General features: G+C 30.5%; 1 protein-coding gene across 2 annotated transcripts in view; it reads right to left on the minus strand.

Moving 5' to 3' along the window:
• BRWD3 (bromodomain and WD repeat-containing protein) overlaps window positions 1-25,777 on the minus strand; it is a 77,470-nt gene extending 51,693 nt beyond the window's left edge. For both annotated transcript variants that reach the window (XM_067272667.1, XM_067272666.1), the window contains exons 1-6: window positions 25,602-25,777; window positions 25,440-25,498; window positions 25,323-25,352; window positions 25,129-25,188; window positions 4,375-4,525; window positions 441-545 (exon numbers count right to left, since the gene is read on the minus strand). In XM_067272667.1, the coding sequence (XP_067128768.1) occupies window positions 441-545; window positions 4,375-4,525; window positions 25,129-25,188; window positions 25,323-25,352; window positions 25,440-25,498; window positions 25,602-25,650 (454 nt within the window). In that variant the 5' untranslated portion in view covers window positions 25,651-25,777. The remainder of the gene's footprint in view (window positions 1-440; window positions 546-4,374; window positions 4,526-25,128; window positions 25,189-25,322; window positions 25,353-25,439; window positions 25,499-25,601) is intronic.
• Window positions 25,778-27,146: the final 1,369 nt, after the last annotated feature.

A 27,146-nucleotide genomic window follows, 5' to 3' on the forward strand; every position in this document is an offset into this window, starting at 1 on the left:
CATCCAACATGTCTGACAACTTCAACTTGTTACCCCACTAACCTCAACAGGACCTGAATATATTTAACAATTTTATGAAATGATAAAGCAGAAAACATAATTTTTATGTTTAAATGTTTTAAATGTTAAAACTGACAAAATATTTGGACTGTCTCTTAATATTAATAAAGAGTAAATATAATTTTTCTCATAATGATAGGAAATTATAAATATATTTTTAAAAAGTTTAACATTTTACTAATTCATTTTCAATTTGTTAGATACATAGTTTAAATGTAAGTACATTTATTTATTAAAATTTAGACAAAATGTTCTTTAAAATCCATTAAAATCATATATTTATGTTTTGACTGTATAATTTTAAAAGGTTAGCAGTGAATATAAAGAATACTACCAAATATATAACAAATTTAATAAATTTATTTCTTATAAATACTCACTAATATTAGGAGGATAATTATGTAAAACTTCTTTTGAGGGAAATGGTGGATATCCATGACGACGAACAATAAGACTTGCTGAAGTAAATTTTGGTCTTAATAATTCTGAAATATAAATATACATAAATAAATTAGTACAAATCCCATTATCTCATCACATGATTTAATTCATATGTTACAAATATTTAGAATCAATGTAATATAGAAAATTTCAATGATTAAAAATTTCTAATTATTATTTTGAACAACAATCTTTATTTATTATTCTAGTATAGGAAATAATTTCCTAACGGATAGAGTACAATTTTCAATTATTATTATTCAATCTAAGTGCGATACTTTACTTTCACTCTTACACTTTAAGTAAAGTACTGAAGATGACATTGCAGGTTTTTACAATGTTCTTTGCAGCACGATAATTGTAAAAATTGTATGCTGCAATATAAGTACAGTAAGTGAAAGAAACACTCTGACTTCAAACGTTAAAATAGTATAATTTTACCATATTTTCATGGAATGATGGCATACAGATCTATCTGGGGAAACCACGAAATCAGATATTTTTGTATGGTAAAAACCAGCATGCTGGTTTATCCCAAGAAAATGCTGGCATGCCAGTTTAAGTGAGGTTATAGATCCTCTCTAGAGGATACATTAAAAAAACAAACAAAACAAGTTACATCACATAAAAATGAATGAGTTTTTATTCTAAAACTGTGAAACTGTCAGCATTACATCAAAAACTATGATTATACATTTAATTTCTTCATTTTGTCTTCTTTCTAACAATGTAAAACACTCTTGGAATGCCAAAAGTGTTTTTTTTTTATGTGTATTTCATTGTTATTTGATTCAAAAACCCAAAATAAACATATTAAATTTCAGAAACTGGCAGTAAATTATCTTGACTTATTAACATCTGCTTTGTAGGAAATACAATTTGAGAGAAAGCTGTTATTTTTAAGGTCAGTGCAGCCCACACTGACTAACTTCTAATACTACTAATGTCAATAAGCCATTAATTGTTTTATTGCACTGTAAACAAAGACTTTCTTCCTGATTTTATGTCAGTCAAATTATATATTATTTTATTGTAATCAAAAGAATACTTTTCTTTAATACTTTAAAGAATACTTTTTTCTTCGTAATTCTTTAACATGTAATTAACAATTAATTTTGTTACATCTAATTAATTTTATTTTTTAGTTGCAGTTTAACCAGCATATCAGGTAACCACAGGGATTCCGGCATACTGGTCCCTCCCAGCTGTATGTGGCACGCCAGTCATTCTGCAAAAATACAGTATATAAAAACTCGACACCATTACAAAAACGTGCAAAAACTTTCAACAGGAAACATTTCTGTCTTTTTTGGGCATACATATTTGAATTTTAAATATGTATGTGTGAATTGTTTCCTGTCAAAATCTATTGTATATTTTTGTAAGTTTTTATTGCAAAATATACTATTTTAATGTCAGAATTCAGTGTTTCTTTCAGTTAACATCTCTGATGTAAAGTGTTATTAGCTCTTTGTTTTAAGTAAAATAAGATGTCAGAATGATAAAACTGTGGAATAACCAAAATACATTTGTCTCATACTAAAATTTCATTAAACTGAAATATAGTTAAAATGCCAGAATGGTGAAAAAGTTATTTGAAAATAAAAAACTTTTATACCCTGAGAGCAAGAAATCTTAAAAAATTAGTTTTCCAGAAGAGCAAGTTAAAGTAAATTTTACTCTTTTAAAATTCTATAAAAAATTCACAATGAACTGACAATTTATTTTTGATTCACTCTACCACATGGTGACTAAGAGACCTCAAACATGTCCATCATCAGGTCAGCTAAACTCAACTAAATGGCCAGCTGATGAGGCAAAAGATCCAAAACAGCTGATGCACAAAATAGTAATACACCTAATAATCACATGTCTCTTTTCAAAACAGCCAACGTTTATGGCTGAAAAAATATATAATTTTTGATAATATACTGTCTATGTAATAAAAATGTCTCCTCCATAAATTCCTGAATTATGTTACAGCATTCCAGTATGCTATCTAGCACAAGCTTCATATCATCTTGACTGCATCTAAAATGGTATTCTCAAATTCATCTTCACAGCATTAGAATTAATCAAAAAAAGATTCAACTTTTAGGATGTTCAATATAAATGATTATCTTTAAAACAGTTCATCTTATTATGGAGATTCTGAATGAAATCTCTTTAGATAAAACCATTTTTATTAAATGCTCTCCAAAAGTGAACCTTTGCATTTAGGGTCGATTTACACACAACAGTGACATGCTGGCACAGTGACCATTTGGTGCAGTAAGCATTGATAAATATCACACATAGCTAATCAGAGTTTCATCTACGACACTTGTATGATTGACAGAATACAGATACATGTCGTAGATGAAACTCTGATTGGCTATGTGTGATATTTAGCGACGCTTACTGCACCAAATGTCACTGTCGTGTGTAAATCGACCCTTAAAGATGTTTATTAATTTTTTCTATCAATAATACAGTAAAATTTGTGTGAACCAGACTCATACAATATTGAATATTTTCTATTGATTTGACAGGTTTCTGTTTTGAACAAGTTTTTTTTTCAACACAGAAAATCACTGTGTTCTGAAGAATTCTTTCCATTTAGGGAGGTTTCCATTTTATTAAGGTTCTGTTTTGAACACGTTTTACTGTACTGATGAATAACTGAAATCAGTTTTTCTACAACTTTGGCACCATTATTATATAATTCTGTTTGATATAAAAACATATTGTCCTAATTGAAAAAAATAGAAATATAGGAACATATCCTATATCATCTATCAAAGAGCAAAACTCCATTGGAAAACAATAATTTTGGATCAAACTTCATAATTTTTTCAAAACTGTCCTCTATAAATAATTACCTTCTAATTTCCTAATTTTATACCAGTAATGGAATTATCGCCTGTTTAGAAAATCATCATGTTTTATTGACTCATTTATAGACATGAAGCAAATACAAGAAACTGTTAATACCTTCTAATTCATTAAATTCTTATAAATTAATACAAGTACTCATCTACTTACAAATGTTCACTTTATAAACTTTCAGGCTTATGAACAATTTCACTGCATGTCTAAAACTTAAATTTTACACAGATTCTGAAGTTCTGTTGTCATAAATAATTGATGTGAACTGATTTTTATTACATATTGTTATTTTTTGTTATTGTTTAAATTCTGAGGTTCCAATGCTGCTCGTGAGGTGACGTTGAAGTTGGTAGTGCTGGAGAATGGCATTTCTTGTTATTGTTTGCAATTTTTATAAACTTTTATGATTAATCAACATTTTTAAAGCAAATGTGTCAAAACATAGTAGTAAATCTAGCAGTGGAGAAAAATGCAAGAAGTATCACTCTATTACCATGGAAATTAAACTGGGCATTATAAAACTAAGTACTTTAAATGAAAAAAACTGTTTGAAACACCTGCTACTAAGCAGTAGCAAGTGGGTAAATGAGCATAATGTATTCTATTACGTACATTAAAGTATAAACACTAACAATAAGTGGTTACTCTGTACACAAATGTACTTTATAGGTTAGTTTTCGACTTACGACAAAATCTCGAGAACCTAACCAGTTCATAAGTAGGGGAACACCTGTATCTATAAATAATATCTATAAATAAAACTTATTAAAACACAATAGTCTGATATACATGTATTATAATGTACAACATAATCAAATAAACATAAATACATAAAAGCAAAAATTTGAAATTATTATAGTAAATAGAGAAATATTATTATAGAGAAAATTTAAATTCAAACACTTAAAATAAATAGTAAAGTCAATGTGATAATGAAAAGTAAAAATTATGTTAAGTATATGAATATAACTTAAAAAGAATTCAAAGTATTTTTATTTCTTTTACCTTCTTTTGATCTAAGAAGTGACTGATATCCAACACTAAGTAATGACTTTACACCAGTTATATTAGATGTAACTTCTTTATCTAGTATGGGTCCAATTCTAGCACAAATTTTAAGTAAATAGTCATTTGCTATATGAGGACAACTTTCATCCTGCAAACACACAAATAAGTTTTTCATTAAAAATTGTTAAAATGCTTCTGAATTAAAACATTTTTATTTAGATCTTACTAAGTAATATCCTAGTGTTCACTCAAAATTCTATCAGAAAAAAAATTATTTTGGTGCTGTATAGGATCCAGCATCAAAAAGGATCCTGCCTGAATCCAAAACATTTTATAAATATTAATACACAAAGAACAAATTTATTTTAATTATTATACCAAGACAAAAAAAAAAAAAAAAAAAGCTTCTCTAAAGAAATTTTTCCATTTAAATTATACGAGGGTAATCCCAAATGTAAGGTCTCCTATTTTTTTAAATACAAAGAAATGTTTATACAATAATAAAGTTTGTATCATTTTAAAGCTTGAACATTTATGTATTTTTCTACATAATCACCATTTCGATCAATGCATTTTTGTAGGCGCTGTAGCAGTTTTTGTATGCCCATGTCATACCTGCTTGCCACCACAAAAGTTGCAATATTGGAAGGTGTGTGCAAGATGGAACCCTCATGGGTCTCATCTTGCGCACACCTTATTGCAACTTTTCCATTAAAATCCTATGAATTGTGCTTGGGGAAAGCCTAATAACCAAATGCAGAGATCATCCAGAGTGAATCACCGATCTTCACGCATGGTTTGCTCAACCTTCGTGACTGTCTTGTCAGAAATTAATAGTCTCCTGCTTCTTTCTTTGTCGTGAATTTCAGTACGATCAGCTGCAAACTCCCTATACCACTTGAAGATGTTTTTGACATCTATGCATGACTCGCCACACACGTCCGTCAATTGGCAATGAATTTCAATCGGTTTAACACGACATGGAGGTGAGCTGGTATAACATGGGCATACAAAAATTGCCACAGAGCATACAAAAATGCATCGACCAAAATGGCGATTATGTAGAAAAATAGATAAATGTTCAAGCTTTAAAATGATATGCACTTTATTTTTGTATAAACGTTTCTTTGCCTTTAAAAAATTAGGAGAACTTACTTTTGGGATTACCCTCATATATACATATAACATCTTACAAAATACTCATAACAACAACTTCTAAATTATATGTAATATAAAAAGTTACTTTATTTAGAGAAAACTCAATTAAAGGCCTCAAATAGTGTTGAAATTGATTCTAAATCAGCACGTACTAATTTGGATTATAGATAAATTAATATGGCCATTTTCTATAAATATCAATAGCAGATACCTTCAGAACTAAGACATTTGTCTACTATTTGGAGGTGTTCGCTATTTGGAGGTACATGCCATATTATATTTTAACTCTTACTTTGTCGTGTATGTATCCAGCAGATACATGGCTTCTTTTTAATTGAATTTCTCAAAAATAAATAACAGTTGAACTGCAAGCTTTCTAGTAATCCTCAATTGATATGTTTTGAAGCAATTCCGACAGTTGTTTTGAAGTTTATGACTATTTTTTAGAGAAATTTTATAAAAAACAATATTGTTTTGTTTGGTGTCACTTGGTGAATTTATAGACACTTGGCAAATTCATCTATTTAATCCATAATCTTTACAGAGACGCGTTTCAGGCTTTCGCCCCTCTTCAGTCTGTTACATAATATACATATGTTGTATCTGGTGGGCATCTGTCCAGCACCTTCCGCACTATGTCTTCCCACTTACATTCCCCTCCCTGCTAACTTGACTGCTTCCCCCACATGTCTCACAGCATGTAACTTCTCCCTCCCTCATGCGGAAGGTGCCGGACAGATGCCCACCAGATACAACATATGTATATTATGTAACAGACTGAAGAGGGGTGAAAGCCCGAAACACATCTATGTAAAGATTATAGATTAAATAGATGAATTTGACAAGTGTCTATAAATTCACTAAGTCGTGATACAATACAAGAAAAAGTAGACATGGTTTCGACAAAACAAATAAACAAGAAAAACAATATGTTAATACCACCTGTGGTAAATTCTCTCACAGATTGTTATGCAATTCAATAAAAAAAACAATGTAGAATATTAAATCTTTTCTACAATACAACACATTCAAACTTTTCTCCTGGTTTCAATGACAGGACCAATCCCAATTCATTTGAAATAAGTCATTGCAGCTATTTTTGACAATGAGATTTTCTAGCTTCAATGTTATCGCCCCGAAAGGATTTGTGGAACTTAATACAATAAACCTATGTGTTAATCAAGTTCTTGTATGTACCATAATATTATTTTCTTTTTAATCCAAAATCCAGAAATCTAACACCCGCTGGTCCAATATATGTTGGATTACTGAGATTCTATTGTGTGTCTATATACAGTATCACTCAATTAGTGTGATTAATTAATTCCGTAATGTTATCGCGTATATCAAAATCGCATTAATCAAATATAGTGGTACTGTACCTTGGTACTCGACTGAACAATCATGATCGACTAGAACAAATTTTCAGTTAATAAATATTTCTATTTTACTTTTGACAGCCATTAAAAAGTTTTCTATGATAAAAATGATTAGATTATTTTAAAAATAAAACAAAACCTTAGAACTACCTATCTTTCTCAGTCAAAATTATACTCAATCCAGGGTTTTTTTTTTTCACTTAATGCATGCAGAACATAATCATCATGTCTGTGACGTGCTAAGATTTGTTGCAAGTTCACAAGTTATTTATCAATTTTGAACAATTTCTTCTTGAAATTTCTCTTCATTAACAGCTTTTGGTCACCCTGCACTTTTTGTATCCTTTAGTTCAAAATTTCCCACACGAAATTTTCAAAACCACATTTGACATGTGTGACATTTAGAAGCATCTTTCCCATACACACTACAAATACTTTTCACTGTTTGTATAGTGTTATATCCTTTACAAACCTTAAAATACCTACATAATATGCCTGATATGCATTTTATCTGCAGACATTTCGGTTTGATTTTATGCAAACAAATTGTGAAGTTTTAAGATAAACACTTTTAAACAGAGAATACAATATGTAATGTGTTAAATTTCGCAATTATCACAATTAAACTACTTATCTACTGTATATTGGATATCACCCTCAGCACAAAAATAGTAAATTCATCAACACCTTATTTGTCGAGAAAAACATGTTGATGTTAAGTAAAGACAGCTGTTAAAGCCACTTTAATTAAAACTTCTGCCACATATATAAAGAGATTGCTACAATTAATTTCACACGTTAATCAAATCCTGCATTAAGCAAGGGATATCTGTATACATAAATTGAAGTGTAATTCTGATATATGTATGTCAGAATTACACTTTATATTGCCAGAGTAAATTGTTTAAATGTTTAACTCAATTTGAACAATATACAAAACATGGCCAAGATATTATGAAATGATATGCAAAATTTGTCAACTACAAAAATAAATATTTAGTAATAATGGTTTTAAAGATAAAACATTATGAAATGCATAGATGAAACATATTGAAATGTCTGAAAAATTAGATAAACTTCTGACTATATCTATAAAATGGAAAATACAGTACAAAATAACAAAATTAAACATTAGTGTTTAATGTTGCTATATATAATTCTATTTTCATAAATCCTTAACACAACACGTAGGATTCAGGAATCTCAGTGTTCAAAGATCAATCTTTTTCCTAATATTATCAATCTTTTAAATTTAAACCAAACTGCAAACATTACTGACACATATAATAATTAAAAACTACTCTCTTCTATTTTCTGTTCAAATTGTAACTTATGAAGCCAAATTTTTATGTTCTGTACTCTTCATATTTTTATTACCATATTGTCTTTTTTCCATTTTTAACTTTATAATATATTAATGTATGAATTCATACATTAATAAACTATAATTCTTTATCATGAAATAATTCATTGAACTGTAGTAATAATTCTTTTTCCCAGAAAATGTCTAAAAAACAACTAAGTGTTAATGTTAAAATTCAATATATATAAATATGTTATTTAAATAAAATTTTAGTTTTAATAACTTATGGTACAATGTAAAATTTTATTACAAATATTTATGTTTTATAAATTATAAAAACAACAATATTAAATCATATACAAGTATCTCTTATGTTATAGAACTTCAATTTTATAAAAGACCTACATTAGTACCTGTTGTAACTAACCACAAGAAATACAAAGAGGATTTTCATTTTTATGATAAAGGACATGAAGTAAAAACAGCAAACTAGAACTTGTTATACTGAGGGAAGTGAATTACACAATTTCTAGGTAAAACACATTTAATGTAACATCCATTTTAATTCTTCTCAGTTCTTCAACTTGCATGTCCTCACTTTCCCTCAGAACATAGGCTTCTTTTAACTTCCTTTTTTTACATTTAAATATATGCTTTTTGTCATTAATTACTTATATTGTACTTTAATTAAGTAATAAGTAATTATACTTATTACTAACTACTTAATTACTTCACAAGAAAATCCAAAGTGGGCAAAGACAATATATATACAGGTAATCCTCACTTTACGACCGAGTTCTGTTCTGACGACTATGTCGATAAGCGAGGAGCTTGCACCGGGAATATAGGATCGTTGTAAAATTATACAAATTATGCAACAAACTTCAAATTTATTCATAAAAAGACTATTATAGTATGCTTAGTGCGCATTTCACCATTCGCCACTGACCGACACTCAAGCTGAAAAATGGGATTCCCCGAATTGCAGGTCGAAACTCGATTGGTCGTAAGTGTAAGCAGTCGTTAAGCAGATAGGTCATAAAGTGAGGAGTACCTGTATAAGTAATTAAGGACAAGAAGCACATATTTAAATAGCACTTAGTGTTTATTTTGCAGCAAACTATAACTGTTGGAAATTTTATTAGTACTAAAGATTAATAAAAATGTAGTACAGAACAAAGAACATTAATGCATATACGAAGGCTATTTTTTAAATAAGGTCTGTTTTTTAATAAGAAGAAATATACTGTAAATATCGTTAAAATATATTTTTTTCCATATTCTACATACTTTTATCTACTTTTCTACATAATTTCCATTTTGTTTAAACATTTGTCATACCGCTCAACAATTTTTTGAATTCCGACTTCAAAGAAGTCTGCCGCCTGTGAAGAAGCCCAATCCACGACTTCAGTTTTCACTTCTTCCTCGTCGTTGAAATGTTGACCACCAAGAAACTCCTTTAAGTATCGAAACAAGCGAAAATCACTGGGTGCAAGTCTGGACTGTGTGGATGATCGTATCGAGTCAAAATGATAAAGCACTGTTTAATCTTTTTGTTTTGTGATCGTCAGAAAGCAGTCTTGGAACGCACCGAGAAAACAATTTTCGATAATTCAGTTTCTCCGAAACAATGGTATACAAAACTGATCTTGAAATCTGTGGAAATTCAATTGATAACGTTGAAATCGTGAATCGTCGGTCCTCTCGAATTTTGTTATCCACATCATGAATCAAATCTTCAGAAATCAGAGGTCGGCCAGGACGTGGCTCATCATGCACATTAACTCGCCCATCCTTGAACATTCTTACCCATTTTCGAACTTTACTGTCACTCATAGCATTATCACCGTAAACTTCACAAATCTGACGATGAATTTCCGCTGCTGCCAAGTTTCTTGCATTCAAGAATCGAATAACAGATCGCATCTCACAGTCGGCGGGAGACTCAATTTTCTTAAACATTTTAAACTTCTACAGCTCAGCATACAGACAGACGATATGGCTGCAAATGGCGTCAAAACGCGCACCAAGCTTGCTCGGAGCAGAAGCGTATGCATACTGCCGTGATTACGCATTATTCTCACTTTCATTCACAAACGGACCTTATTTAAAAAATAGCCCTTGTACATTATCAATCCATATATACTTCACTTGTTGTATGGGTTCAGCCATTACAACAATTGATAATTGGGTTCAGCCATTATATTCATAATTATTATTTATAAATATAAAAGCCTGCATTACAGTATTAATCCACACAGTTATTAGCAACTAAAAAACAGAATATGCAAAATAAAAAAAAATCAATTTCATATACTTTGTCAAACATTTTTAAGTTTTAGAAATAAGCAGAAGTTACACTAGCTACTTGTATTGATCTGTAATTCATCATTCAGCAGATTTTCTGCAAATACAGAGCAGTTACAACTACCATATCACTGTTCTTTTAGAGCTGTTGTGTCTGCTGCATACAGTTAATGTACTGGTTACTTTTTTGTTGATCAAACACATCAATTCATAATAAATTTAAGTTAAATTTAGTAAATAATATATTATTGAGCCTTGACCTAGTATTTTCTTTTATATATTTTCTGATAATTTTTTGAATATCAATAACTTTTCAGTATATATAAATTCAATAAGAATTAAATTTCAAATTACCAATAGTAAAATGGCAACTCAGATACTGCTAAAAACAGCTATTGTTTGATGATGAATAAGGATAAGGAAACAGAAATTATATTTTTCAATACTGTAATATATAGGCTACTGTATTTTAAATTTATCAACATCTTTAAAATCACATTAATTCAGTATTCTAATCTGTCTTCAGCTTTTTTTTTTTCATCTTTGAATATAAATTATACTGATAGATCAATAACTAATATAAACTGATCTATTAAAAAAATAATTTAATATTTAATTTGATATTTTTCTTATTTTCATTAATAATATTTATCAAGATTTTTTTTTTAGAATCAAAACTAACAAAATATGAATAAAAATTATAATATACACAAGTATTATAATACAACAAATTTTCCCTAATTTTAAATTTTTATAAGCCAAAAATTAATTTTAAATTTCTAAATTAACTGGTCTTAAATTCAAGCCGATACAATGGTATGACCTTCAGGCTCAATTAAAAATAGCTGGTCTTTTAAAATCAGTTATTTTAAAAAATTTTTTGCTCAATTTTTTCATAGGGAATTCTTTTGATATACTCAAAATGAAATGATCAATTTTTAAAATTATTGTTTTAAATGTCAAAAAAAAAAAAAAAAAAAAAAAAGTCTTTGAAAAGTTCTAGCTTTAAGCCTCCCAAGACATATGACCTTTCATTAAAGTATATTTAGCTATCTTAAAACAGCCTAAAAATTCAAATTCAAAAGATTTCAAGAATTAAATAGTCCTTCAGAATTCTTTGTCGGGAATTTTTACTTTCTTTAAAACGTCCTAATTTTGTTTTACTCAAGTTGTCATATACCAAAATTATGTCCAGGAACTTTCAGACTTTTATGAAATTTCAACACAAGCATACATTTTCCTAATTACATTTTAATTAGAATTGCTTAAAGTTTTTAAAACTAATACAATAAAGTTATATAATAAAACTATTACACTATAATTTAATAATTTAGATGCTATTTTTAATGCAAGCGGAATTCAAATGAAGACAATAATTTTGTTATAGCATTCGTGTGATGCAGATGGCATTAGTGTATACTTTGATGTCAGACATGTTCCAGCAATACTCAAACTGGAATTGGGAGTGTGCATATACATCCAAATCGTGTGACATTTCCCCCTCTTTCTACTCTACAGACTCTAAGATATCCTTTCTACATGCTCATCATAGAATCAACCATAATGGAGACAGCAAAGTGGTGAGAGACAGGTCCATGAAAAATTCCTGTAGTTCTTCACTTGCTTGATTCAACCCCCAGTCTTCTAGAATAGTGGGCTGACACCTTTGCCATCTCAGCCATTTGGCCAGCATCACGTTACATTTGCAAGACAGCCGATTTGTATCAAATCATGTACAAGTTGAGAATACTGATTATCAAAAATTCTGGATTACTGGATGTTTTTGTATTTTCACATAACTTGGAAGGTTTCAATAACAAGAGTGCCTTTCAAATGACTGGCATTACTGCAGAAGGAAGCTCCTTTTATAGATGCTGTTGCAGATATAATGAAAATTGAATCCCTGTCAAAATCTGTAAACGTCAGATGATGTTTTCAAGTCCAATCCCTAAAGATGTTTGCACCAACTTGTTTGGCAAATGTAGCATAAACATATACATTCAAACCCTGGGGTTTTGAAGGCCTCACTATTTGAAAAATTTGATTTATGAACAAAATTTTGAACACCACATTTGCCCAGTTACAGAACAAGTTACTCAGCAAGAGTTGGCCACAGAGTAGGGTGACACAGATGGCCAGCTCCCTATACTTCCTGTGCTAAAAAAAGTCAATGAAACTACCAATTCAGAAGTTAGTGGTGCCAAGATTGACTCGTGTCATTAGACATCATGACACAAACCAACCACAATGTTGTTATTCAAATTAGATTTTAATGCGCATGCAGGTAAGATACTACTTCTGTTTATTGGTATGCATCCCAATTGAATTTAAATCAAATTAATTAATAAAAACTGCATTAATTAGCATTTGCATAATATAAATGACATCCACGAATCCATGTTTAAATGTGATTATAATACTAAAATTAAACAACAAAAATTTATTAATATAATAATACATATTATAATATTAATATTTATTAATACTAAATAGCCAGTTAATTAAAACTAAAAATAATAATTATAATTCTGGTTTTTACACTAAAACTGAGACTGAAAATAAAATCAAAATTAATTTATTTATATTTAAATCAAATCAATTGAAACATTTTTCAGAAAGTGAGGATGAAGTACTTGTCAGTCTTGACTGATTTGGTTATATTTCATCCAAGCAGAATTCAGTCTCTATTTATAGTACTTTTTTGTAAAGTGTTAGTTTTGGTTTCAGTTGGTGTTGACAGAACATTTTGCTTTTAATACATATGTAGAGTAAATATAGATAATAATATATTATATTGTATTTGTAGGCATTTTTATGGAAAAATTTGTTTCAGTTTGAGAACAAATTGATTTTTGAATAACTTTTAGGAATGAATTAAGTTTGAAACCCAAGGTTTGACTGTATTAGGCACAGGTAACCATTAAGAAAACTGTTCAACCTGATACAAACAAGATGCTGTAACAAAATGGGTTATTTTTCTTGATCAATCACTCTTTGTTCCACAGTCAACCTTCTGATATGTAGCAACATGCAAGGTCACATTCCATACCATCTTGATTTCAACCCAGGTTTTTAGCACTTCATGTGTTCAAACAAATTCCAATTAACAAAATAATAGTATTCCAGATTATTATTGGTTACTTTTCAAAGAATGCCAGATTATCACACATTCTGGATTAACAAACTTCTATATACTGTGTATTATAGTTAATGTCCTCATTAATATTTATTTCACAAAAAAAAAGTCGCATTGAAACTATACATTGAAAATCTGTACTTTAAGTAGGATAAAGCTTTTTAAAAAATTAGAAGATTGTTGCAATAAAGTTATAATAAGTAATTCAATGGTATTCCTACATAAAATATTTTTATTTTATACAGAAACTTCTAAATAAAAAATTGAATCATAATATTTAATAATACTAAAACATGATAGATTAAATCAATAATGCTTTATAACTTTAATAAGTTAAAAATTCTACTGATTGTATAAAGACAATATCCAAAGCTTTTTAGAATAATAGTTGTCATGAAAACATTAGCTATTATTAATATAAAATAATTTTAATTTGAAGATTTTAATTACAAAAATGAACCTTGTAGCGGATGACTTTGGCAGATAATGATAAAATTTTAAAATAACACATTAAAATTCATAATTGAGATCATCCTGTAATGTCAACCACACTTTTATAGTATGAATTGATAATTCTTTATAGTTATTTGCTTTGTTTTGTATACAACATTCTGTGTATAAAATCTTGATTTCGTTCAGCTTCCCAAACATCTTTACCAATCTCTGCAGAATAACATACCAATACCACAGCTATCACTGATAACATAGCATAAGCATACTTTTTTATGTGTTCATGTGACATCTCATCACTAATTTCTGCTTCTTCATTACATACGACTGTATTGCTTGTTGAGGATATGGAAAGATATAGAGTCAAAGGAACAATTGTATCTTCCTTGACCTCTTGACATTTGCACAAGCATCATTATCATTGCTTTTAATGATCCCATGCCTTGCAAAACAACTATTGCTGGAACATCTTACCAGATAGCCACAAAATTTCACATGACATCTAAAATATTCCATGATTTGATATCATTAAGATGTACATTGCTTGAAATTTCATGTATCAAATAACACATTAGTTGTTTTTGATACATTCTCTTGATATCATGAATGATTCCTTAATCAAGTGGTTGAATGTAGCTTGTCATGTTGGGAGCAGAAATAAAATGTAAACACAAAAAATAAAACAACATTAACCTTACACTTCAGCAAAAATTGGTATTCTCATCAAAACATGAAAAAACAGAGGTCTAATTCCTCTAAGTTATGTACCAAAATTGCAACATGAAACAGAATACGTCTGTTCTGCATGACCATTCGCCATTCAAACATCACTGGCCTGTTTCAGAAGATGAGTGTTGTCATTCAAGCATTTTTAGTGGCTGCATATTGATGAAGAATTTTACAAATTGCATGCATGGTCATACTCTTCATCCATTTTGGATTGGCAGATTTCTCAAAATTTTTAATGGATATAACTTTTCACTATGATTAGACTTAGAACAACATAGTAGTAATTGTTAGATTTTTAAGTTTTTCTCCAAGGTATTTCTAACTACAGAGAGCAAAGTTTTTGTGGGCAGGTTGTTACAGACTAAATCCATTTTGTTGATATTAAAAATGTTATGTTCCGCTTAATCCTCAAAAGTTGGTTTCTTAGCTTGGACCAATTCATCTATAGAAGTACAATTTATGAATGAAGACTCATTGGCAGCAATTAAGGACACAATGTTGAAACAGCACTCCACCTAACCCAATTTGCAAAGCAATTTTGAATGCCTTATTCTTCACTAATGACCCAGACACTGGAAAAGAAATTGTCATACCTGAAAAAAACCAATCAAACAGTTTGAATTCTAGATCAGGCTGTTTCGTACCTCAGATATGTTTTACATTCTTAATTTTGCATATTGAATGGGCAGTTCTTGTACTTTTGTCCTTACTCTTCAGCCTTGTGGATAGCATGTTTAGAGAAAATTCAAATTCTTCTGCTACATCTGTCTTAGTTCTTCTGCCTTTTTCCAACTTCACGGATTGTTCTCAGTTTCATGTCAGTGGAGACTTTCTTTTGTTTTTGTTTGGGCCCCATTGTATAGCAAAGTTTAATTTATTGTAATTTTTGCTATATTTTGTATTACTTATATAAAAGAAATCCTTGAATGTTCAATAAAATTGAACATTAATTCATTTTCGTTTCTATTTCAGAAAGCTTTTACTAATGAATAATATTAATTTCCAGAAAATTTAAACACAGATATTCAGAAATAATGATGATGTGAAACACTGACTTTTTAATTTTATTGTACTGGTAACTTACTCTACATAAAATCAGACTATGAGATTAATGCTTATACATACATTCATAATGCAAGCAATCCTTGATATAAAAAAATCCTATAAAACAGGTTTGTTTTGAACAGTTTTTATTTAGACAACAATTTTAAAAATGTGTTCCACAAAACCCCGAGATTTTGTAACAATATCTATAAATTTTTATTTATTTATTTACGAATGCTATAGACCAGTGATTCTCAAAGTAGGAGTCGCCCCAAATATTTTTCACGACCCCCTTGGGGGTCGTGAAAAATATTTGGGGGGGTCGCTGAAAAATTGATGCCAGATCAATTTTTTTTTCAATATATTTTATAAATTTACTATGGATTCATGTTTAGAAATAATAGAAATAAAAAATATATAAAATAATTTTTACTTAAATATATTGCACATATAAACAATAAAAACAATATAAATATTTAAATACGAGCCTAAATATAATATTCATAAATTTAAGGGCTATTAGGGAATCCCCGAGTGCCACTCTCTGCCTAAACTGTAACAGAACAGCGTTGTCATTTGGAACGGTGTTCGCTAGCAGCATTGCGTCTGTATGCAAGTCAAGTTAGAAATACAGTAGAGCGTCGTTATCCAAAAATCGATCAACCAAAAGCGTTTCAGTCGGCAAATTCTAATTTCTGCTAATGCTGTGGCACTGCAATATTTGGCTACGTCTTGGGATGCTCCGATATTATTTTAGTTTATATGCGTTTTTAGCTGGCAGCACTGGTGCGACCACGAGAGGGTACTTAAGGACGCGGCAGTATTTGAACGAGACTTTTTTCCCATCGTGAGTGGTAAGGTTTGCTTGTTTTTCTGAGGACTGTGTTGTGCTGAATCAGAATGTTTTGAGACTAGACTAACTTCCGAAATATAATGTTTTTTTGTTTTTATATTTTTCAATATATTTATTTTGTTTGTGAACAATAAAGAAATAATTTTAAAAAAAATTTCATTAGCCTTAACATTGAAAAAAATTCAATGCAAAGCGACATGCAACAGAGAGAAATTTCATTATTTTGGAATAGATTAATTACACAAAAGAAATTAACTCCTCCTGAATTTAAATTAATCCCTCCCTCCGGGATGTTTTTCTACGCATACTCATTCTTTGGGGTCCTTTCAAATTTTTAAGTGCAAAAGGGGGTTGCGGACCAAAAAGTTTGAGAAACACTGCTATAGGCAATAGCATTTGTATACAAATTTTGCCACCCCAAAATAACATATAACAACAAAACCTGTTAAAAATAACAAATAAAATTACAAAATTTTACTGAAATAACCAAGTTAATTACAAAAAATATAAATTCTTTTACAAAACAGTTTAAATTTATGGAAATAAATGTGAAGTTTATCTTTGATTATATTAATAACTCTGTGGTGATGATAGAAAAAGGATTTGGTGGAAACGGCAAAATGGCAAAAAAGAAACAAACATACTGGTGGACTGTCTTGTATTGACTGAAGTAATATGTATGTCGATGTAATGAGATCAGAGACATCCATTGAAAAATTTGTACGTAAGGATTTGATCAAAGTAATTGATATGTTTAAATAAATTTTGTAAACCTAAGCAAGATTGTGCAACTTTTTCATTTTCAATATTTTCACTAAAAATATTGAAAACAAAATTTCTAAACTGTAGCTTAATTCACTACAGAAACTTTTTCATTAGGGTTTAAAAAACAATAATGAAGTCTTTTTCACACATTACTTCTTTTACATACATTTAAACTATTGCTTAGAATTCCACAAATATAATACTCAAGCATGAGAGTTCTATAGATGTTAAAAGTTTAACACCTACTTAGACTAAATAGATATGGAAAACAATCACTCTAAAAAAAAAAAAAAGCAGTTGATTAAACTAATTTCAACTTTTGAAAAGTATTTTGGTAACTAAAACCTTAATAAAAAGTTTGTACTTGTGATATCATTGTATCATATATAAATCACAAGAAACTAATTATTATTATTTTTTAAAATTTATTTTTCCTATGTACAGGGTTTCTTTATTAGATGCATTTGCTCATCTTGTTGCAAGTATAAGAAAAAAAGCTTCACAGGACATATTAAAGTTAACCCAAATAGCAAGTTTGGATTTTAGTAATTTCAGGCACAGTCTGTTCCTGTCATCTCTCCACACTGACTGTACTGTACAAGTGAAGATATTCCTTCAGAAAATGCATTACTCACAGACATAGTTAATGCCTTACAATTGTTTTTTATAGAGAAAAAAATCAGGATATGCCTTTTGGTTTGCAACACATGCACAAAACATTTTGGTTTTGTGCGTGCGTTGAGTGGTTATATTAATTCATTGAAGATAAAACACACCTAACCTTTCATGTTATATTTCAAAACCAATAATAAACCAAAGAAAAAATGATGTAGACCTGGAACCTAAAGAAACTGTTCTAAACCTGAAATCTCTGGGTTAAAAAAGGCAGTTGGTAACCCTGTGTAAAATTTCATTTATAATTATATATCTATAGTGTGAATTTGATACCTTTCTAAAATGTTAATAGTTATACTAAATAGTAAATGGTATAATTATCTATAAACATGCCATCTCATTATCAACATTGGGAACTTCTTTAGTCTAATTATTATACAGTATTATGTATTATTTTAATATATATTTTGTTAATATTATTGTAATGTTTAAGTTTTTATTATGTTATACTGGACAGTTGACTTGAGATAAATAATAGACATATCTCTTATATATATATATATATATATATAATGTAACAACATGTAAAATAATCAGCTACAACAATTACAATTACTTTATTACTAGAATCTATTCTGCATAAACTTACTACTAGGAATAAATCCTGATACCCAAATTTTATTATTTATAGAAATAAAATATTATCAAAAATGATTAATGTAAAGTTATAAAAAAGATGTACAAATAAATAAAACCTTTAATGCTGGATTTATCATCTAAACTGATTCAAAGTGACTACCCATATAACAGTCACTTTGAAAAATGAAGTCAGCACATAAATCATACTTTAAAACTCAATTATCTACTTTTTTAAGCCATAGTTTTTATGAATAACAATAGTTAACAGAGGCCAACAACATGTCTAAAAAGGAAGAAATAACATTACATAAATCAGGTTAAACTTAGAGATTAAATCTGATTTGTGCAATGTATTCTCCTTAACATTTTGTAATTATTACAGAATATTGCATGGTATTGATAAGGATACTAATGTGACAATTCGAATCTACCGGCAAAATATAAATTTAAATTAGTCTTTATTTCGACATCAATAACCAAATTCCAAACCAAAAGCTGACCCGTCTTAGGGGAATGACTGTATTTCCCCTCCCCTCGAAACTCGAAACTGAGTCACAACGGAACTAAAGACAAAATTCGCTAATTGGCGAGAAAATTAACGAGGGGACGAAATAAAAAGGAGGGGAGCGCGGACAGAGGGGCCGTTTGTAGCTCCCGCTCTAGTCGGACTCGAGCCTCTACGCCGCCAGCGATTGGATTCCTAATTGACTCCGTCCTCCGACTTTGATCCTTGTTGAGGTATGACGACCACTTATTTGTAAACTCTCTCTCGGGTTCGAACTTTCCTAAGTTAGTACGTAATATCTCTGTCAATGTTATCCGGTGTAACTGTTCTTTATTGTATCGTAATAAATTCTGTTTGTTATTGTAACTGGTGTCATTTATTCGAATCTCGCCTCTGTCTTATCAACGAGCCCCCTCTCCTCCTCCACTCGACCTGACAAGTAATTAGTTCCAGACTGGACAGCCATCCTCGACAGTGGGCAGGTCTTACCGACCTGTTAACCGAGAAAAAGGAGGTCCGACTCCGTCCAACCTCCCAGTGGACCCACACTAATTAGGCATGATGACAAGTGTGGAACTCAATTTTCAGTTTTTTGAACATAAAGCCTTTTGCCTTCAGATGGCACAGCTCATGGAGTTTCTGAGGACTATGCTTCAGAAACTCCAAAAAAAAAAAACAAAAAAAAAAAAAAATATTCTATTACCATGAAAGCAGGAAAAAAACGCATCCTCAATGAAAAAGATGGCATCATAAAGTTACGTAAAAATGATTAAAATTACATATTAAACAATTTATAATAATAAACATGAAAAATTAGCTAACAATAGATAGCAGAGAAATATTAAAATTAATGCAATGATTGATTATCATAATGTAGATGCCATTTCCAAAGCACTGAAAAACTATCAGAAAGTTTCTGGTTAATCATATAGGATTTTAAAATCTGTATAGTTTTGGGTATTTGTAAGTAATTTTCATCTCTTAGGCTTTCACTATTTCCATTCGATCCCATGAAACCTTTTACTTTTGTATTAAGGAGTATTAGATAGATTACACCTTCTTAACACAAAAATTGTGTGTCAAGGAGGTATAATCTACATGAAGTTGATATCCCTGTAATGTTCTTTTATCCTCTCCTGAATGTTTCTATTATATCTATTTATTTTGATTTTCTGCCATTGGTTCTTTCATTAATCAAGATTTACACAATTAATACAAAGTTTTTCTTTACTGTTCCTTAGAGTGTTAAAAATTGAGGTGTTTCTTTTTTAATGTAATGGTAATATAATGAGGGTTATTGAAAACTTGTATAGATACAAGGTAGTATGGTGTGCCTTAGTGGGCCCCTTTTTCCATTTATTTTTGAACAAATTAAATACATAGAACATATCATCTTATATATAAAATTCTCGTGTCACAATGTTAGTTACCGAACTCCTCCGAAACGGCTTTACCGATTTTTACCAAATTTCATATGCATATTCAGTAGGTCTGAGAATCGGCTACTATCTATTTTTCATACCCCTACACCATCTCCCCCCTTTCAAAAATATATTTATATATAAATTAAGGCTTTTATGTCCAACAGATGGCGCTACCTTCCGACGAACTAAGTTTGCTTTTCTGTCAGGCATTATGCTTTTCTGTGAGAATGGACTGAAGCAGATCATTTTCTATCTATCTATATAAATAATATATAACGTTCGTTTGTTCTTTTCTATGTTGTTTATATTAGTTTTAGTTTACGTTGTTTAGCATCGCGCGTGAGTTCTTTTGTATTTTATTTAAATTTGAAATTGGTTATTCGGAACAGTATTCGAATGTTGTTAGCCTGACGATGGCCATGGAATGGGCCGAAAACGTTTGTTTATGATTAAAGTTAAAGGTTCTCAGCATCAAGGTGTTGTTGTCTTACAGTGTAATAGAGTCTGAGTGAGGTTAGGAGAATAACTATTAATTATTCCTATTTTATTAAAATTATTACTTAATATAAATATTAATATAAATAAAATATAACGTTCGTTTGTTCCTACCGATTCCTTTGAAATTTTGACACAACGTTGCATTCGAATACGCACGTGTTTTTATATAATATACATGTCGAAATTCCCCCCAGTGGGGGGAGATGGACGGGATTAAGGCTTACCGTGAAGAACTCGGCTTCTATTATACTATTTTACATGCGTTTTTTGCGTTTTTAATTGCGTTTTAATAGATTACGTCAACAGAATATACACTAAAAAGAGATTTTTCGATATTCCCCAGCGGGAAAAGTGACGGGATTAAGGCTTACTGTGAAGAACTCGGCTTTTATTATACTATTTTAGATGCGTTTTTGATTGCGTTTTAATAGGGTACGTCAAGAGAATGTACACTAAGAAGGGATTTTTTGAAATTCACCCCACGGGGGAAGTGTTATACATTTATAATAGATACATTTTGAGCCACAACAACGTGTGGCCGGGTCAGCTAGTTATTAATAAAAAAAGAAAGCAGTCTTAAAGGTTTTGTTTTTTGTTAATAAAAATAACATTAATTTATAGGAGCAGGGACCAACAGGAGTGCAGAATGTTTGATCTTGTGAATGAAGTTTAGAGGAAATTAAATCAGTCCTGGAGAAATATAAAAAATAATATGGTAATAATAACAATATATTAGGAAAATTACTGAAATGCAGGGATCTTGTTTTAAAATTGAAACTGAAACATTTATTTAGTTTTTGATAAATTCACTCACTCATTCCATTTTTATCTCAAAACTCTTTTTGACACTATGTAATGGGTGAAACTTCATGCAGACTCAAATTAAAATGAAATATTCAGACATTTCCCACATGGAAAATTTGCAAATTAATAAACTGTGCAATGTCATAATGCTGTAAATGCCAAAAAACAAACTTTTCAAGAGAGAAACGCTTTTTCTAGTGAATGAATTCCTTCAATTCTTAAACAAATTCATTTCAATTTTACAATAAAATGGTAAAAAACTTCATTAGCTTACAAATTCTCTGGAGTAACAAAATGCCACTACTGCCACAATATTGGATGTTGTATAGATTACTGGTGGAATTTTGGGACTGAGTATATATCTGAACTGAGGGGACCGAGACGAGTTCAATGGTACCCTACTTTTGTACCGGAGACGAAAAATAACAAAGTTATCATATTTAGGATTTCTTGCCTTTCACAACACATTCTATGCCATTTTAGAGTTTTTCACTAGGTGGCACTTTCTCATTCTTTATACATATTGTCCCTATTAAAAAAATATTTCATTATCTCATCATGTTTATTGATAATCAAACTTTAACAACTTACATCACAATTGGGAGTCGTGTTGCAGCCATATATTCTAAAGACACATCGGCAAAGATTTAAAAGGCCCACGTAAAAGGCCAAGAAAACAGATTGTATACTCACCTTCAACAGAGGCAGATGTTGATTCACAGGCACACTGATTGTCTGCATTTGGACTAAGTTCTTTTCGCACACCCCCCATGCTCCTCGACCTTGGGGCCTACGGCCCCTCAGCCGCCGACTTGCTCACAGTCAGCTAGTACTATGTGCCGCTTTTGTAGCTTGTCCAAAAAACCTAACATACCCTCCAGGAAGTGACCGTCCCTAGTTAGGTTAATAGAAAACCTTTTATTTCAGCTCAATCGATATTCAAGGCTGTAAGTCCACGTGCAGTTGGATTAAGTACATTACCATGTAAAACTCTAAAATGGCGTAGAATGCATTGTGAAAGGCAAGAAATCCTAAATATGATAACTTTGTTATTTTTCATCTCCGGTCCAAAAGTAGGGTACTGTCGAACTCGTCTCGGTCCCCTCAGTTCAGATATATACTCAAAGTCCCGAAATACCACTGGGAGTAATTTATACAACAGCCACAATATTTTTTTGCAGCAGAAAACATTACATTCAGAATTCATTTCTTCAATAAAACATATTTAGAGAAAAATGGTATTTACAACATTATGGCATTGCATGCTTCATTTAAAAACTTTCTGAATTGTCTTGATCAAATAGCTAAATAAAAGTTTTATCATTTTATAAACATTATTTCTTTTTATTTTTTCATAGATTTATTATAAAATAAAACATACTAATGTCAAAATATATTTCAAAAGATTGTAAAAATAAGATTATATTTTCAAAAAACTAATTTTTCAGTAAAAAAAAAAAAAAACAGTATGACTATCATTGTTTTAAAGAAAATTTTCATTATTGGACATCAAAAACTCTATTAGTTAGTGCCCTATGATAAAAACAAGTCATTTATGGTGTCGGCAACAGACTTCAATTTTATTTCTATTAATCAACATAGTACATCAAATTTGTAATTGTATATGCTAATCCTATGATAATGGTATATGCTTATATTAAACTATTCTTTTAGTTTAAAAACTTTTTTACATTAATTTTTTGGTTTAGTGTTGCATGACAAATTATATGATAGGCCTACTTAATTATTTGTAATGGTTTAATTTGAATTTTCCTACTATGTAGCAATAATTATTAAGGAAATTTTTAGTCCTGAAAATATTTTGCACCTCTGGGAACCACTAAGGACTAATATAGCTAGGGATTTTTCCCTGGGTCCAGAGAAAAGTTTAATAACTTTTCTCTGGACCCAGGAAAAAATCCATAGCTGCCCTCTCTTCTCGACAGCCCCAAATATAATACGGAAAAGAAACCAGTCATTTTTAGAACTTTAAAGAAGAAAAATTTAATCGTTTAAACAGAAGTGAACTTTATAAAATCCAATTATATATGGTTTTTACTTCCTAATGTTATCTGAATGTAGCAAGATATCGATTTGATTATTCAGATCAGATAATTTTTTAGATATTATAATTATTAATAAACAGATTTATACCAGATATTTCATAAGATACATTATTTAATAAAAAACCTTTTTTATATACCAAACACACTAAAGAATAAAATTCTAGGTAAGTATCTCTATAATTTGTAACTGAATAGAAGCAAATCACTGAATACGCTATCAAGATCGAGATTTAGAACTGATAAACGTATCATGGAGCTCAATTTGAATTAATAGTGCTATATATTCTCAATATGCCACTGTATTTAGGCATCATATATTCAAGTTTAGCTGGCTGAAATTAACCACCTCTCAATTTTTCCCAAAAACAAAAATAATTCTTTCAAATTATAAAAGTTTTAAAATTTTATTTCGATAAATCATTTAAGTGAGTTTCATTAATGGTTTAAAACACAGAAAATTGAACCAAATATCACCAATTCAATCACATAAAGGGAAGAATCCCGAGAGAGTCGACCACCATATTAATTTAAAACGATTCTGTTGATACAAAGAGGTCGAATATATTTCGCTGTATTTTTTTTTTTTTTTATCTGTACGCAAACGTTAACATAATACACTGAATGAATAGCTTTAGAAAGGCAGAATTTCCTTAGTACGATAATAAGTCGGGGGAAAACCCCGATCGTCAATAACGTGAAATTCCTTATAAGAGAAATGACCGTACAATTCACTACTGATGAAATTGATCCGTTATAGTAACCGGACTTTCCGACAGATGGCAGAAAATCGGCACGCGCTTAACATAATTTATTCGAAGTCACCGCCATTGGTCAACCGAGCTGATCCAGCGATTGACGTCATAACTAGCATTTACCTCTACCGATTTTTACGGGCCACGTATATAAACGGTTAAAAGCCAATCTTATAAATACATCGAGGGATTTTAACACCAAAGAGACGAAATTTACCACCAAAATATATATTTAAATATTAATATATATCGTTTTCTTCGTTCTGAACGTATTAATAAAACTTTCACTTTCACGGAAAAAGTTTGGTCCAAATTACTTACTATATCTTCATAACTTCTTCTATGTTCATTTCCTAACCAATCTAAACGTTTCGGCATCAACTACGGCAAAAAAAATTAATTTTTTAAATTATTATCATTTTTAATTTTTATGACGTAATTACTTAATTTCGAAAAAATTAATCCGGAAGTGGGCCGAACTTGTTTTGATTGTGACAGGAAGCACGTGGACTTACCTCATGTTGCTCGATTTCATGTCTAAGGATCTGCAACAAAGACCTCAACTTTGAAAAGGTCCCTCTCAAAAACGATACAATTTCTATAGTTATAAACGGCAATAAATAATATCTTACCTCGGCACTTTTCTTACATGGTCCAGTCTTAAGGAATTTAGCGATCAATAAATACAATTCTGCAGAAGAAAAGAGACATAACAATCAGACTAATCCTGCACTCGCACGGGTTACCATTCGTGGTTAAGCCTAACGAAAAGTACGGGCAAATTTACATCTTACCTGCCTCATACGAGGATAATGTTTTATCTTTATTATTGTTTTCAGACATGGTCTGTTTTTCCGTCTATCAAATTCGTTTCCGAAATGGGATTACAACATTTTCGGACCAACTGACGATCGTCGTCGCGAATTGGACTCTAGACGACATTGAGATACGTAGCACATCCATCGACGGGAAGTGAAGGCGAGCGAAAAAATAGTACCGACACATATCTACGAATCGACCGTAAACGATTTTCAAAATACCGACAGTCTTAATTATATCGGCATAAAATATATATTTTCGTAAACGTAACTATAAATTCCATCTTATCCGCCTACATAAAACCGTATCTGTTGACGTAAGGCGGAAGAACACAGTTTTTTGATCTCGAAACTTGGAGATCACAACGATTGCGCGTGAGCATGCGCACAAGTAGTCGACGACGGCATGCTGACTTTCCGATCTAAATGGCGTCGAAAGGATTTTTAGGTCAGAAACGAATTTATTTCATTTATAAAAGGAGGAAAATTGTAACGATCTATAAACTTACGCGCAAATACGATCAAATAACCTAACATCAGTAAACTGGGTCAGTTTAAAGCGTATAAACGTTTAGTAATTTCTTCGTGAGAGAAAATTCGGCGATTGGATCCAGTCGAAGACGATCGAGAAACACACAAAATGCGTTTATTGAAGTTATGACGAGTATTTTTTTGGGGGCGACCGAAAGGAAATCGAGTGCGACCATCCGTAACCTAAAACTTGGTGGTAATCGACTTTGTCTCATCGGCTTGTAAATAGGTAGAGTAAAAAAAAAACAACCTTTTTATCTGGTTTTAATGAATTTTTTGTTTGTTTGTCTTGTTTTCGGGTCTGTTTTTGTTAATGCTTCTCGAAAGCAAAACATTAAGCAGTTATGCATACTTAGATTATTTCACTTTAATACAGTTGGGTTGGAGTTACTTTCAGTTAATTGCTCCATGTATGATATATGCAAAGGTTACCTAAAAGTAATGGAGCTTCTACTTAATGGTGTGTATACGGTTGCCAGTTCATCAGATAAAAGATTTTTTTAATCGTCTGTTTGCCTTAAAGTATTAATTATTTCGGGATTGTCGCTTCTTGTTCAAATCTTCGCCAGCGGAGGGCCCCAACGCCCTTCAAAGAAAAAGAAAAAACGGACACCAGAAATCTTAACTAGAATTCACTTTTTATTTATATTGTGTAGTATCTTCTTTTTCTATGCTATTAATGAATTAGTAGTCGCACAAGGTGGGAATTTTGTTCAATTTGCTTTAAAAAATTTTTTATCCGTTTGACTTGGCTTCCCCGAGATTAACTTTGGAGTGTGCCACCGGACTTTGTATTAATAATTAGTTAACGAGCAAACTGAATTTTTGCCTTTCTTCCGGACTTATCAAACCCATCTTGGGTTAATGTTACCTATTGTAGCGAACATGGCGGCTCATCTCTGAAACAGTGGGGACTGTTTCAGAGATGAGCCACCATGTTTGCTACCATAGGTAACATTAACCCAATCTTGTAAGGTAATGACTGCCTTA

This window comes from Centruroides vittatus, unplaced genomic scaffold (genome assembly GCF_030686945.1).
Source record: "Centruroides vittatus isolate TY-2023 unplaced genomic scaffold, ASM3068694v2 contig_452, whole genome shotgun sequence".
Classification (NCBI taxonomy): Eukaryota; Metazoa; Arthropoda; class Arachnida; order Scorpiones; family Buthidae; genus Centruroides; species Centruroides vittatus.